The sequence below is a fragment of the Oxyura jamaicensis genome, chromosome 3 (genome assembly GCF_011077185.1).
Source record: "Oxyura jamaicensis isolate SHBP4307 breed ruddy duck chromosome 3, BPBGC_Ojam_1.0, whole genome shotgun sequence".
Lineage (NCBI taxonomy): Eukaryota > Metazoa > Chordata > Aves > Anseriformes > Anatidae > Oxyura > Oxyura jamaicensis.
In genome coordinates, this window is record NC_048895.1 from 92,380,661 (window position 1) to 92,396,625 (window position 15,965).

Below are 15,965 nucleotides of genomic sequence, written 5' to 3' on the forward strand. Positions count from 1 at the left end.
TTTTCCGTGATTATAGTTCTTTGAGGGCTGTGTTGCAAAGCTTTCAAAAAGTTTTTTCAAAATAGCTTTTAGCAAGTAAGCAAAACAGGAAAATAATCACTTTGAAAAGCAAACACAAGGTGGGCACTTCAAAACATAATGAAGAAAAACACAAGCAAATAAATAAATAAATAAATAAATTATTGTGAACTACTGAGATTAGCAGAACAGAATGGATGATGAGCTGAAGCAGGAGGAAAAAGTCCAGCTTTAAGAAATAGGCAAGAGATTAGATGAGATGGTAGAGCAACTAGACAAAGATGCAAGCAAGAATAAGAGCATTACTTATATTCTTTTGGAATGGGAAAGCTAGCATAAGCACTTGGAAGGTTTAAGCCATAAACAGTTTGAAAGTTTAGGACAAAAGTGGCACACACTCCAGAAATGTCATAAAAAGTAACTGTCAGGACTTGACCATATTTGTTCAAATGTTTCAGTGAGGTAGCGATATTGCTTTTCAACAATCATCAATTTAAGAAGCCATTCTTTAAGCCCAGTGAATAACTGTTCTCTTCTAAAAGCAGCCTATCAACTACATCACTTGAAAGAATTGACTTAGACAAAGAGTATCTTAGATTTATGCTCCTTTACAGAATTCTGCAGAGTTGTATGCAAAGATTCGATATATTCATTTGAAGAGAATTTTATGATTAACTGCACACAGTAATAGTAGCTAAATTGTGCCTCTTAAATCATATACAAAACTAGTAAGTGGTTGAAATTTGGATCTCAATAATGTGATCTCTCATCTCTATTAATGTACAGGCTGATGGGCAATTCAAATCTCCACTACAGTGGAAGGGATTCTATTAGTGTTATTGAGACAAATGAATCAAGTTTTCCTGTGGAAACAACTGCATACACAAATCAGTCTCAGTCCACAGGGAAACAGTGGGACACCGAGTAAAACATGAGGTACATCTTCACTGGGAGTTTAAATGGCTCTCCTGGTCACTGTAGTCCTGCTCCATTCGTGGTCCAAAGCAAACATCAGCTAGATCACTTACCAGCTCCCTTCTAAAAAGTGAAGCAGTTTTCTCCAAGAAAAAGGCAGTTCACAAGGTAACTTGTCATTAGCTCTGGGGTAAACCAACTCCAGACGAACTACTTACACTATCACTTAGATACTCTCTGTGGGCCACAGGCAGCCATAAGAAAAAAAAAAAAAAAAAAGGAGAAAACTTTATTTTCTGACACAGAATCATACTAAAAACAGACACTTTGGTTTACTTACTGACCTCATATTGCCTCTACAGTTTGTTCTTACTGACTATAGTACATCATTCTCAAATTACTGTTACCAGTGTGTTAATAAATTGCTAGAGAATTGTTGTCTTGTGACATTAAACAAGCATTATATTGACCAAGATGTTTCCTGGTTATCACCTCTATTACACAAAATAGACATAAATTGTATTTCCTGTTTGTATGTTCTATTCCAGAATATTTTTTCTGAAAACATTTTTCTGAAATTTAAGGAATATCTAAAAGTTAAGCGAACCTTCCATGTATTTCAATTCCTGTATATCTTGATTTGTTATTTCACTACCATAAAACACTTCAGTTAATTTGAGGATGGAATTACTTCCATCTGAATCAAACCAAACCAAACAAGGCCCATACAAAAAGAGACCACAGCAATAGTTTAGACAGCAAAGGCACATTACCAAACATCTTATACTTCGTAGTAGATGCAAGTAGCAGATAGGAGAATTAGGAACGAAAACACTGAACGAAGTCAATTTCATTTAGCCTCCTAATGTTTTTAATAGTTACTTTACGCTAGCAACCAATAAATTGCTAAAAGAAACACGTCCTTCAATTAGTAGAAGGGATAAAACAGAATATAATGATTTCAGAAAAATAGTCAACAATGGAACAATTAAGTGGGCACAGTAAAAAGTCAGTCCACAAGAAAAAGTGCAATGATTTTCTCTACCTTGCAGGTATCTATCTATTCTGCATACAGGAATGAGGTCTCTGACACAGAATCACACATGCGAAGTTGTTTCCCTTGATTTTCTTTCTCTCAGTCCAAATGCCACTGTTTTCTTTAGTAGAACTGTTCCTTTGACAATTGTGCAACGAAATATTAAGAAATGAAGACCAGCTTCTTCTCTGCAAAACTCTGACAGCAAAACTTTCATGTGGGAGATTCAGAGGACAAAGTCACTGTAATCACATTTTACTCTATGGTGCCAAAGTTATTACCTTACTAACCTTGTATGTGCATATTATAAAAATCATCCATTTATGTTACAGTGAATTACTTTAAGTTAACACTGGGAACACAATACCTGAAATGAATTTCAAGTGACAAGACCATCATTAATCATATCTTTTCAACATTAATGCCACTACATAAAGCCTTCTGCTTCACTGCTTGAAAACGTACGTGTTTTAGGAAGAAAATGTTTTGCAGGTGGTGTTATGGTGGTGTAAAGAACCTGCTAAGGCCCAGATTAGCAGGTTCTTTGAACATACTGAATACATCAACCAAAATTGTGTATTTGACTGATGTTTAATTTTAAGGGACAAATCACCAGAATTATTTGTAAAATTAAAAGCAACTTACTTGATCAATATTTCTAACAATTTTGAAGATTACATCCTAAGCAGGGAAATGAATAAACAACAACAACAAAAAAAAAGATAAAAATTAGAAAAAGCCAGTAATGTCTTCCTTTTGCACTAAGCCCTCAAAATTTGATTTGTAGACATTTGATCAGATTAACAAGGTCACACTGCAAGGTAAAAAGAGCGTGCTCTTATCAAGTGAGGAAGAAAAACATGTTATCAAGATTATACATATCACAACTGGAATCTTGAATTCTCACAGTTTATTTTTAGTCAATAGCTTAATTTGCATAAAGTTAGATCCCATGTGATGTTCTGACAAAGTATTTTCACAAAAGCAACTTATTGCAGTAGACTTATAATACAACAACCACCCAAGCTATACCTTCAAATGACAGGCTCAAGATGGGGGAAAAGGGCCTGGGTTTAAACATAAGCATGGCATTCCACTGAGAAACTGCTATCAGGCAATGATTGTAAAGCTCAGTTATTGCTACCAAAGATAATTACAAGTCTTTGTAAAGTAAACTCTTCAAACCCACAATGAAATCATTCATGTTAAACAGGAATATTTACATTTTCAAGTATTTGCTTATAGCTTAACAATGTAACATTTAACAAGCACTAAAACTTAAAGACAAAACATTCTCTGAGCTGTAACACTCATTATGATAAAAATCACATTATGATTCACTCTAGTTCAGGCAAACATCTGCCATGAGCAGAAGCATCCCAGTCAAAATCAGGTTTTAAAGTATCTATTATCCCCATCTCTGGAATTTATCAAAGAACTGCTTCAGTAGAGGAGTCAACAAAACAAGGAAGCTAAACTAACACTACTGTGTGTGCTGGAACCAGAGTGCTGAACCTCCTTTTCTCTAGTAGCCAACTTCAGCAGGCCTCCAAGCCCAGGGACTGAAACCTTCAGTTGTGGTGGACTGTCCTTGGCTACGGGCCAGCTGCCCACCCAGCCACTCCTCACTCGCCCTCCTCACCAGGGCAGGGGAGACAATAGGGTGAGAGGGCGCTTCTTTGCTGTGAGGGTGACAGAGCACTAGAACAGGTTGCCCAGAGAGGCTGTGGAGTCTCCTTCTCTGGAGATACCCAAAACCCTCCTGGATGCCGTCCTGTGCAATGTGTTCTAGGTGATCCTGCTCGGCAGGGGGGTCGGACTGGATGATCTCCAGAGGTCACTGCCAACCTCGGCTGTTCTGTGATTCTGTGAAAAGGCTTGTGGGTCAGGATAAAGACAGGGAAATCGCTTAGCAATAAGCAATACAGGCGAAACAGGCTTGACTTGGGGAAAATTAATTTAATTTACTGCTAATTAAAAATGAGTCATGTAGAAGAACAAAGACAGGCCTTAAACCTTTCCTTCCCTCTCTTTCGAGATGGGCTTCACTCCTTCAGTCCAGACTCCTGCCCCAGGAAGTGCCGGGGCGGCTATGGTCAGTACAGAACAGCTCCTCTCCGCTGTTCCCTCCCTGTCACATTTCAACCTTGCTCTGGCATGGGCTCTCTCCCAGTGGCCACAATTGCTTCAGGAATAATATTTTTAAAAAGTAAGCATTACAGCATGGGCTCTCCACCAACTGTTCAGGGAATATCCCCCTGCTCCAGAGCATGGTCCTCCACAGGTGCCATGAATATCTGCTGCTGTGTCACAAAACTCATCCTCTGACTTTGGCATTCCCTCTGCTCTTCCTCGTGCCCTTTGGTTCCCTTTTACCCTTCCTTAAATACGTTCCCCAGAGGCACCACCATTTTGGCTACCGTGCCCTGCGGTGGGGCCATTGGAGCTGGCTGGAACCAGCTGGGGCCGGCACGGGGCAGCCCCGACCTCTCCTGACAGAGGCCGCCCTGCAGCTCCATGCTGCCAGCACCATGACACTGACACCCAACTCATAGCTTTAGTCAAGACTACCTGTGTTCTTTTCAAAGAAAAGAGCATTTTACATGCTCAATCTAACACCATAATCTATATAAAGGATCCTGTTCAGTCACACAGGAAGACAGTCTGTATCTGACACTAAGTGGTACTATTAATGGTAGTGCAAAAAACCTAAATGCATCTTTAAAGATTATGTCAGTCCTGGGGATGAGACATGACAAGGACAAGGCTGCTCACATTGAACACTGCAACACTTTCATCAGGTGGGAGACACGCGTCCACCTGTACAGCCCTTTCGGTTAATCACACGAGACTGCAATTGTGGAGGTAAACTTGTCCAACTTAAACTCCAGTACAAACAAGTCGGACAACTGCTAAAGCAGTATTAAGTCAAATTCTAAGTTGTTTGATTCAAGAAATCAGAATTTAAAACAGCTATCCTCAAAAAAGATCCAGCACTGCTAATAATTTCAGAGCCTAAGTTCTCTGCATCACTATAACTGAATTAAAATCACAACATAGTATTATTACTGCAGAAACATTTGTGTATCAGCGTAAACCCAGTGAAATCTTCATGAATTAAACATAATGCAATTTGAATTAATAAAAGTTTGCTCTAAGTTATAAAACAAATGTAGAGCTAATATTACAACTTAGAGGAACAACAGAAAATATTTAGGCTTTCTGTTTAATCATCATTAATGGGACAAAGGCAATCATTTACCAACAAATGGGTCAGAAAATACAGAAAGAAGGTCCTTGCAGTACTGATTTTGCACATATAATGAACTTCAGTTGCATCTGCAACCATCAAGAAGGCATGAATAGTATTAACTCCCTATTAATGAGCCTCAAAGAACAGAGGTGTACTCCAGATGTTAAACTTATTTTTAACAGGATGAAACAACACACGACTGCTTCATGGAGTTGACTAGTAAGCAACTGAAGCACAACCCTAACAAGAATGAATTTGTGCCTATATAAAACCTTTTTTAAAGTATGTATTGTGAGTTATTTACTATTCTCTCAAACACCAGTACCAACACAATTCATTCCTTGTTCACCCAGATGATATTCCCCTTCCTTGAGAAGCCTGGCTAGAACCACTCCGTAACACACAGGTAGGCAGTGGCCTCAGCCTGCACCACAGTGGGCAACATAAGGGCAGGCCACCACTCCAACCATTCAGTGCTTTGGTGAGCTAAGAATAGTAGCTATAGCACTAGAAGGCTAGAGTATAACAGCTTCAGAGCACCTTAGAGAAGGCAGGACAGGACTTCATCATCAAGTAACTGCTGTATATATCTCCTTCCAAAAATGTATTTCTAACTCCTTGGGGGTAACACCAGAGAACCTCCTGGTTCCAAAACATGCACCACAGTACGTATAATCAGTAACACCATTCAAATGGCCAAAACTTAGAAAACTATGCTTCTTTAGCATTTCACAGAATCACAGAATTTCTAGGTTGGAAGAGACCTCAAGATCATCGAGTCCAACCTCTAACCTAACACTAACAGTCCCCACTAAACCATATCCCTAAGCTCTACATCTAAACGTCTTTTGAAGACTTCCAGGGATGGTGACTCCACCACCTCCCTGGGCAGCCTGTTCCAATGCCTCACAACCCTTTCAGTAAAGAAGCTCTTCCTAACATCTGACCTAAAACTCCCCTGGCGCAACTTTAGCCCATTCCCCCTCGTCCTGTCACCAGGCACGTGGGAGAACAGGCCAACCCCCACCTCTCTACAGCCTCCTTTCAGGTATCTGTAGAGAGCGATAAGGTCGCCCCTGAGCCTCCTCTTCTCCAGGCTGAATAAGCCCAGCTCCTTCAGCCGCTCCTCGTAGGACTTGTTCTCCAGGCCCCTCACCAGCTTCGTCGCCCTTCTTTGGACCCGCTCAAGCACCTCCATGTCCTTCTTGTAGCGAGGGGCCCAAAACTGAACACAGTACTCGAGGTGCGGCCTCACCAGAGCCGAGTACAGGGGGACGATCACCTCCCTAGCCCTGCTGGTCACACTATTTCTGATACAAGCCAGGATGCCGTTGGCCTTCTTGGCCACCTGAGCACACTGCTGGCTCATATTCAGCCGACTGTCCACTATCACTCCCAGGTCCTTCTCCGCCTGGCAGCTCTCCAACCACTCATCTCCCAGCCTGTAGCTCTGCTTGGGGTTATTACGCCCCAGGTGCAGGACCCGGCACTTGGCCTTGTTAAACTTCATGCAGTTGACCTCAGCCCATCAGTGCAGCCTATCCAGATCCTCCTGCAGAGCCTTCCTACCCTCGAGCAGATCGACACTCGCACCTAACTTGGTGTCATCTGCAAACTTACTGAGGGTGCACTCAATGCCCTCATCCAGATCATTGATGAAGATGTTAACGAGGACCGGATTTAAGAACTGAATGGCTGATGAGAACCATAAGCACAAAAAGATTCCTCAAAACTACGTGCCTGAAAGAAAGACCATGTCTCCACTATCTATATTGAGGGCATTTTCTCCCTTAGAAGCTTAGACAGTCCAAAAGCCTAGGAGGCAAACTACCACATAGAAGATGAGAATATTTAGCCTTATTTTTCGATGTTACCCAGTGACGGCAGATCCCATCTTTAGAAATAGCATCTGAGTCTAATCTGAATTATCGCATCATTAAGGTCTATAATTATCAAATTCTAATAAAACAAGGATCATCTATATGAAAGTTCTGAGAACAAAGCATAAATAACCAGATGATGCAAAAAATACTAAAACAGACTCCCAAAAGCATACATAATTATGCTTACTGTAGTACTATTATCAAATCCATTCATAAGCTGATTTGTCATTTAATCTGCCTGCTAAGGACTACCACTTCTTAGCTAAGTCTAGCCTATATGCACAACTTCGTACAAAGTCACAAAGAACTCCATACTGTCACAGAGTCTGAATTCAGCATGTTTCTTGAGTTTCTTTGCAGCAGCAGACATACAATTCCCACGTGCTACAAAAGCATTGCTAAGCAATACTAAACACCAGCTATATACAAAGAACTTAAGCCCAGACCAAATAATACTTCAGCAACTACTTTTCACAAATGCTACCAGAAGTGTGTGACTGTAATAACTTTAATAGAAATGCATCTCTTCACTTCGGGTAATGCTGAGCAAGCAAGATGCTTTACTAAATATTATCCTCTTATCTCCTTTGTTGTAGAACAGCAACTACTACCATCTTTATATAAAAAGACCCTTTATGCACAATCTTTTCTTTAACGGTATATTCTTACATTTTCACTGAAATGTTTGTGGTTTTTTTAAACCATGGTGTTGCACAAAGCATGTGATATTGCAGAAAACAACTTCCAATTACAAGTTAGACAGAAATGTATGCTTATGTGAAAATAGTGTAGCTCCAAAATCTGAAACAGTAATACTTGGAATTTTATGTGGGTGTAATTGATCTGTTACGGTTTTGTTCCACTGAAAACTACACTAATTATCCAGCTACCAAATGAAATACTCCAGTTGTATATCAAACACTCCTGTCTGATATGACAGAATATCGTTAGATTGACACCTGTAGAACACGTTGGATATGTGGCCTTCGTTTCCAAAAGACTTAATTTAATAATATCACTAACATCCCTCACCAGTGCACTGCGAAGGTTAAAATTTGCTGGAATAACTTCTTCAATGTGCTTTCACAGACTCAATTAGCAATCAGAAGCCCATAACTTTAATCAGTTTTAGAGTAGGACAGGCATCGCTGATCTATTATTTCTTCTATTTACTCTGAAAATATGGGGAACGGTAATAATAAAATAAAAACTTACATAGTAAAACAAAATATTAATGCAAGACTGAAACAATGCAATAACTTAAAATGTACCAGGTCTATAGAAGATAATTTTCCAGACCCAAGAGAATGTTAATATTTCTAAACTATGATTATGGGGGATAAGAAAGAAGTAGTTCTTTACTGTAAAACAGCTATTGGCTCTAATGATTTAGTCTGGATTAAATGAATTCCATCTAAAATAGCCTGGAAAATCAAAGGCTAATGGGGGATCTCAGGAAGAGATGATAAATACCTGAAGGGACAAAAAAACTCCTATTTTTTGTTTCAACAAAAAAATGTTGCAAAATCTCATGGAAAACACTGATACAAAGAGAAAAACGGTTGCTATTGGGATTATCTTTTGAGTGAAGAGTCACATTACTCTTACGTAGGAAATAATTTTAAAATCCTCAATTTGAAAATTCTATACAATTAACATTGTAGGTATGATAAATTCCATTTAAAATTAAGAAACTCTCAGCTTATTCTCTCAGTTTATTAATGAAGGGCTTTTTTTGTTTAGATCTGTAAGCACTTTTGATAGTTTGGTAAAAACAAATTGATATGTTTTAAATCCAAATGGCTACTGTTCAAGAGTGTCATTAAACAATGCAACACCATTTGTAAAGTCAGACTTACCGCCAGTGCTTTAGATAACTTTTGTCTGTAGTTATTCAAAACAATAGCATCGATGTCCTTAAGAGGCACAAACGCAAAGCCATCCTTAATAAACACTCTTCTGGCTCTAAAAAGATCAACAGCATCTGAAAGTCCAACCTGAGAAAGTGAAAAAAAAAAAAAAAAAAACTGTAGAATAGCAAAAATAGTGCAGTAACAATTATTACAACACTAGGATTCAAGATGGACCAGTACAGCTTTAAATCATCCTGTGTCTTTTAACAAAGCTCTAGGCAAAAGAGAGATTTTGAAAGCAAATGTTGATTTTCAGTGGAAAAATATTATTTGCTTACAGAAAGTCATACAACTAGGCAATATAAGCTACCTTAAAATTTTTATCTACAACTACCGGTCTGAGATGAAGTTCAGCAAAGCCAAATGTAAGTTCCTGCATCTGGGAAATCCCCAGTGTCAGTACAGGCTAGTTATAGACGTGTAAATGTGGTGCTTAGCGACATGGTTTAGTGGTAGACTTGGCGGTGCCAAGATAATGGTTAGACTTGACAACCTTAGAGGTCTTTTCCAACCTAAACGATTCTATAATCATGTAACTTCCCATCACTTCCTTCTTCTCTTCTTGCTCGCTCCCATAAAGTATTTCACACTAATACCAGATTAAACCTAGTTTCAGTAACGGCTATTTGAGAATGTCTCCATCCTGACAGTCTGCCAAACAGTTAAGTCAAGTGATTTGTCTGGGACACGTTAAAACGGAAGACTTTTTTTGTGGAGAAAGACAGTGGATAACAGAAGATGTTAATGGTAGTCTGAAGCTTCCTTCATTCTCCCTCTACCCTCATACTGACGTGAAAAGGAACTCTCATTAGTCTCAGTTAATTTAGATGTTTTGATTTACTGTTCATAATATTACTGTATAACCTTAAAATTAGTAGCTCCAAGTTTTAAAGAGCAACAATGAACGTAAATCTGTGGTGCTTATTAATTTCTACTTACCTTATAGAACATTTGTTCTTTTACTTTAGTCATAGTGAAGCCAGGGGTTGATGTAGACAGTTCATTTGCCAATTCATTTTTCAGGTCTTCACTAATCTAAAATAAAAAGCTTCTTTTAAAACCACTGAAATACTTCAAAAAAATGTTTAAATGAGCTAAAAGATTATTTGATCTGTAAATATATCATCTTTTTAGTTGACAAAAGAACAACTACATATTCAACAAGTGATCTCTAATAATTAGGCATAGACCAGAAAAATGTTAGCGGTCAATTGTGCGAAATACATTTCTTCTAAAGCAGTAACACAGACTTCAAAATATAATACTATAATAATACTATAGTAAGTATAAAAAAACATGCTTTTTAAAAATCGGCCTCTTCAAAATCAGTCTCTGTGACGATCCCTGCTTATATCTAGATTTACTGCATTCACTAAAACAAAGTATGGTAGCTGAATGGCAACTGGAAAGACAAAGTTGCTGTTTTACAAGCAATTTTGTTAGATTTTTTAAAATATTAATATCAGTTCATTTTTAAAACCATTTTTAAAAGATCATCTTATACGTATGGATTTTTTTCTTCAAGAATGAGAACAATGGACATTTATTGTTCACCATGTGTTAATGCTTTCACAGTTTTAGAGAATTAAGCAGCAATACTCTAATTTAACTTCTTAAAGTAGTTAGACAAAATTTCTAACTTGAAAAAAAAACATGAAAAAATACTACATTTCCTAACATAGCAATTTATTGAATACAAATATGCAAATACAAACATATAGAAATACATACATATTATGCTCTTCAACTACTTAATAACATGGGTTTTGAATAACACCAAATACAGGAGAAAAGCCACACTTATAATTAGAATATTTGAATGATTCTATTATTCCATCCATCCATAATGCAGTCAGCAAGACAGAAGAATGTCACTTGGAAGACAGAGGAAATACACAGTAGCATTATATTTCTGCATATCAAAGTCTACCACTCAGGAAAAAAGAGCCTGTAAGTAAATCACTTTTCTTAAAAGTAGCTGTACCAAAACAATTGATCAAGTTTCAAGAAACGATAAAGGAAAACACAGCCTATGAAAATACTCTCATTAACGACCTGATTTTTGTTAGTCTTTGAGAAGAACAATTCCGGCTTTTAAATCACAACACCCTGAAAATATACACAAATGTCACTTAGTCACCAAAACATTTCTACTACTTTTAAACCACGTATTTCTTGTGTAAATCTAACTATCTTGTGTCAGTCTAAGTCACCATATCAGCCTGCAAGCTTTTACCCATTATAGACCAAAGTTCCAGAATAGTGATTTCCATTTTTCAAACCCAACAGTTCTGTGATTTCTAAATATATGCTACACTTGAAGACAGAAATTGCTTGAGAATGCAGTCTACCATGTCATTCTAACCCCATAGTAAAAAAAGCAGAACAGATGACCTCTTCACATCACATCTAGTCTCACGGGAGCGGAGGGGCAGCCAAGCCAATAAAGTTTTATTTGGCTGGTTGGGGTTTCTTTGTTGGTGGTGGTTTTCGTTTTGTTTGTTTCTTTAAACAGTCACTTTCAGCCCTTAAAACACAGCCCAGTGACTGTTTTTATAGACAGTATTGCAAGTTGGGGGAAGACTGAAAACAGGGAAAGGCAAGGACTTCTTGCTTTTGCTTTCTGAAACAATCAATTAGTTGATTTTAACCCCACAGAACCATCTTACTCCATATTACCTTAAATTTTATTTTTTAATATAATCCTAAAAATAATTATACTGACTCCAAACTTCATGAGTTGTCCCAATCCTTCTTTATTAATAATCAACTATCTAAAGTTTGTGCAGATGTAAAGTCCCAGTGATTGCACATTTTCTTGCATCTCACCATCAAAAAAAAATAACAACACTTGGGTAAAAGTGACCCTGGTGAAAACTCCAGAAGAAAACAGGTTAACAGGCCACGACTAAAGTCTTGGATAAGCTTGTGTACAGGGCTGTCAATAAATACAACTATATAAAAATACATTTTTTCAACACTAATAAGTATTATTATAAAACAAATATTTTATTAGTAAATCACACGTATGAAGCTGTTAAATAACTCACTTCTCACAGCCTCAAGCTTCTTGTAGGTCAGGAAAACTATTTCAGTATTCTACAGCAGCCCTACAAACACTCTACTTGCCTTTTTGACCAAATTCCCATTGCTCTCCTTTTGTCAGCTAATGGAGAGCGGAAAAGGAAACAGGGATATCCTTAGCCCTTAACTAAACCTGGGTGAAAACTCCAGAACACATTAATGGCAGTTAAAGCATATAGAACTTGTTTCCCTAAAGAGTGGAGCATTAAAAACAACCTCACATTAAAAACAAGCATTAAGGACTTCAGTTTTTTTTAACATAAAATAATTTAAAATTGATTGAAGTTGTAATGCCATGAAAATAACTACCACTTTATAGTCTAATATGTAGCTAATACATACACATCCATACATGGAGCATCATGAGACATGTATCCCATTTCTTCTTGGTTCATGCCGGCTGGAAAAGCTTTTCTTTCTTTTAAAGCAACACTACGCTTTGTACATTCAGTAATTCTGTATCTAAAATGCCACCTGCATTAGTACATTCCAGTAATCATTAAAAAATTAAGACACTTAAATACAGCTTTTAGGATTCTAATCAAGATCAGAAAGATAAACAACAGACTGCTTAACTTTCGACAGCACTCAAAGATGCTCAGAGACAAAATACTGTGATGTTCCAGAGATAAAAGAAGATCAACAGAAGTCTTCTGAGGGTGGCACATAAAGGAAAAAAAAAAAAGGCATTAGCAAGCAGAACTGGGCAGACTTTACTGAGCAATTCTGAATTTTAAGTTACACAAAGCACCCAAACCTACCCAAGAACAAAGCACAAAGGGCTTCTTCTCCCCACAGCCGCACAGCTCTGCCCTCTCATCGCCCTGCCTCTGGCACCCAGCTCGCCCTCTGCACGGACCTGATGCAACCTGTGCACCCACAGAAAACAACTCACAAGCTTTGCCTGCCTAGCTCATTGCCAGTTTCTTAAACCGAAACTGCTTATTACTGAGTCTGCCCAAGGCAAAAGCAAGAACAATAACGCTAGGTGAAGGCTTTTCCCTTTTCAGTGACAGCAGGTCACATACCGCAGCTTGAAACGGTCCAGCAATTCATCGCAAGTCTTTGAGACTTAGAAAAATGAGAAAAATCAAGATGTAAAACAAAAAACAGGCAGCGGCATGAGAAGGGAGGAAGGAAAGAAAAGATGATGATGGACAAGTTGCATTGCTTCCAGTTTTCCTGCTTACTATATGCAGCTTATTCTTTGATTTTGATCACAGAATTATCTTGGAAACACAGACATAGAAACTCAGATCAAAAGATGAATTATTTAAGATGTAGAACTTGGTTAGACAAACATTAGCAGTGACGTTATCAAAAAAAAAAAAAAAACCTTCAAATAAATTTGCTACCCCTACTGTTTTAATGAAGGGATAAAGATGCATTCACCCATTATACTACTGTACATGATGCTTCCTAACTCTGCTGTTACTACATCTCCCAGGAGAGAACAAAAACTCCTCTTCCTTTTCTAGGACTCAGCCCCAGGTATTTACAGGCACATGTCACTGGTGTCTGTAGAGAGGGCAAATTTTAAAGCTTGCTTTTAGTTACTGAGCAGGTAGTACTTAAATACCTTTCTCAAAAAGGGATGGTGTCAGTCTCTCAATATTATTATACTGTGATTTTAAGTACCAAAAAGACCAAACAATCTTTCAGTCAATCTTTACCATTGGCACACAGCACTGCACAAAGTAAGCTACAACTAGAATACAACGAAATTAGCTTCGATACTGTTAAATTTAAGTTTAAAGTGTATTCAACTAGTTAGTTAGTAATAACTTGACTACGAAAGGAAATCATGCCCAGATGTCCTACCAATGAAGAGCATGAAAAGCCTGAAATAAAACATTCCAGAGGCTCCCAAATCTGTTGACCAATCTCACAAGGTTTCTTAAGAGATAAAGTCCATTTTGGCCAGACACTGGTGAAGTGAGAAGAAATTTCTATTTCCTATGGTACTCAAACTTACTATTTTAGCTCCAATGCAGTTGCCGGCATCTGTATAAACATAAAGGGCTGCACTTGGAATTATTACATACTCTTATACATGCATGCAGTTTTATTTATTTTAAAGCCAAATTGGGCATGGAAAGACATTTTACAGATCCTTCTCAGCTATAAAGATTCTTCTACAGATCCTTCTCATTGTTCAATCCATCATTATTCATGGTTACCATAATCAGAGAAACCCAGTGACACAGGTCCAGCTTCCCACATTCCTGAGAAACATTTGACTGCCTCCCTGAAAATGAAAGCTAAATAAAACAATTACTTCAGGTTGCACATGGCTGAAGAGCTAAGGGAAGACCCTTATAGAATCACAGAATGGCCTGGGTTGGAAGGGACCTCAAAGATCACCTAGTTCCAACCCCATGCCATGGGTAGGGATGCCACCCACTAGCTCAGGTTGCTCAAGAGCCCCATCCAGCCTGGCCTTGAACACCTCCAGGGATGGGGCATCCACAGCTTCTCTGGGCAACCTGTTCCAGTGCCTCACCTCCCTCTGGGTGAAGAATTTCCTTCTAACCTCTAATCTAAGTCTCCCCTCTTTTAGTTAAAAACTTACGTTTAAAACTTATGTCTAGTTTAAGACTTATGAGAAATATGGCAACAGGTTTTCCTCCTTTTACAAATCAGAAAGCTAACGTCAGACTAATTTTACAGAAACTTGTTAACAAATGTTTATCTAGATTCAATCACTGGATTAGCAGGGAAGAGTATTTCCGTGTTTGCAGAGGCTTTTGTGAAGCTTTTATCCAAAACACCAGCGAGTAAGTCATACTTGCAGCTTGATTACATACTGCCCAAATTATCCTATCAGCTTTCATGCGGCTGTATCAAAGAACAAAAACATTTCCAAATTTACTGCATTCACTGCTACGTGAAGAATACATTCATTTTGGAATCATTCTTAACCTCAACCACTACAAAAAAAAAAAAAAAAAAAAAAAAACTTGACAGCTTGACACTCCAAAACCTTTACTTTCTTCTTCAGTAACATATGGATACCATTTGGGGGGGGTAGACCACCCACTATTGATTTCTCAATTTTCTCTTCCTTTATGGCCAAACAGAATGACCAAAATATTTATGGGAAGAAAGGACACTTTACGAGATCCTCCTCCTTGTCTACAGTAAGTTCCATCCAATAAAATCCAAAACTGCCAGTTGCTAGGAACTGAGGATCTACAAGGATCAGGTTAGGATTTGCTATTTTTTTCATTTCCAAGCCATTATATAATGGCAGTCTAGTGTCACCTGGTCAACCACAGAGTGCTAGAGCACATTAGCACACAATTGGTGCCCATTCCCCTTCCACCTCTCCTGCCATAAGCTGAAGGACATCGTGTAGAAGACGCCTATTCTGCCTGGCACAGCTGCCATTTCACGTCACTTCAGGAAGCCAGGCTTGCAGCAGAACACGAGGCAGCTCTGGATTCAAACTGTACTCTGAACGCTGCCTCGTTGTTTTCAGCTATATTAAGTGGAAGAATGCTTTTATTCATTATCTCATTTTAATAGCAGCCCTTTTTGCAATTTTTATTTCCAAGCACTTAATTTTTTCAAAGCAGGAAAAGACCGTATTTCAGAGCAAAAAGTGTGCAATATATCAAGTACAGAAGAACTCAACTTTAAGCAAGACCTTTAGAGTCTACTGTAACTGAAATGATGAACTGCACAAAGCTATTTAATAAGGATCACAGTCCACTAAAAGGGGCATAAGTAACTTAGCTGTACAGTTTATGTTTTAGCTTGACTTTAATTAGTTTCAGGAGTCAATTTTAAGCAATAAAAGCTAACTTATAAGGGTCCATTTAGATTTTAGCAGATAGTCAGCATCTGTTTCTAATCAAACT

At 38.1% G+C, this 15,965-nt stretch overlaps 1 protein-coding gene across 3 annotated transcripts in view; it reads right to left on the reverse strand.

The window, feature by feature from the left end:
• Nucleotides 1-15,965, reverse strand: part of PRIM2 (DNA primase subunit 2) — a 112,213-nt gene that overhangs the window by 80,317 nt on the left and 15,931 nt on the right. For 2 of the 3 annotated variants that reach the window (XM_035322520.1, XM_035322521.1), the window contains exons 6-7: nucleotides 9,958-10,053; nucleotides 8,965-9,102 (exon numbers count right to left, since the gene is read on the reverse strand). In XM_035322520.1, the coding sequence (XP_035178411.1) occupies nucleotides 8,965-9,102; nucleotides 9,958-10,053 (234 nt within the window). Of the gene's footprint in view, nucleotides 1-175; nucleotides 1,057-8,964; nucleotides 9,103-9,957; nucleotides 10,054-15,965 lie in introns of those variants that run through there. The other variant, XM_035322522.1, reaches the window with a different exon arrangement.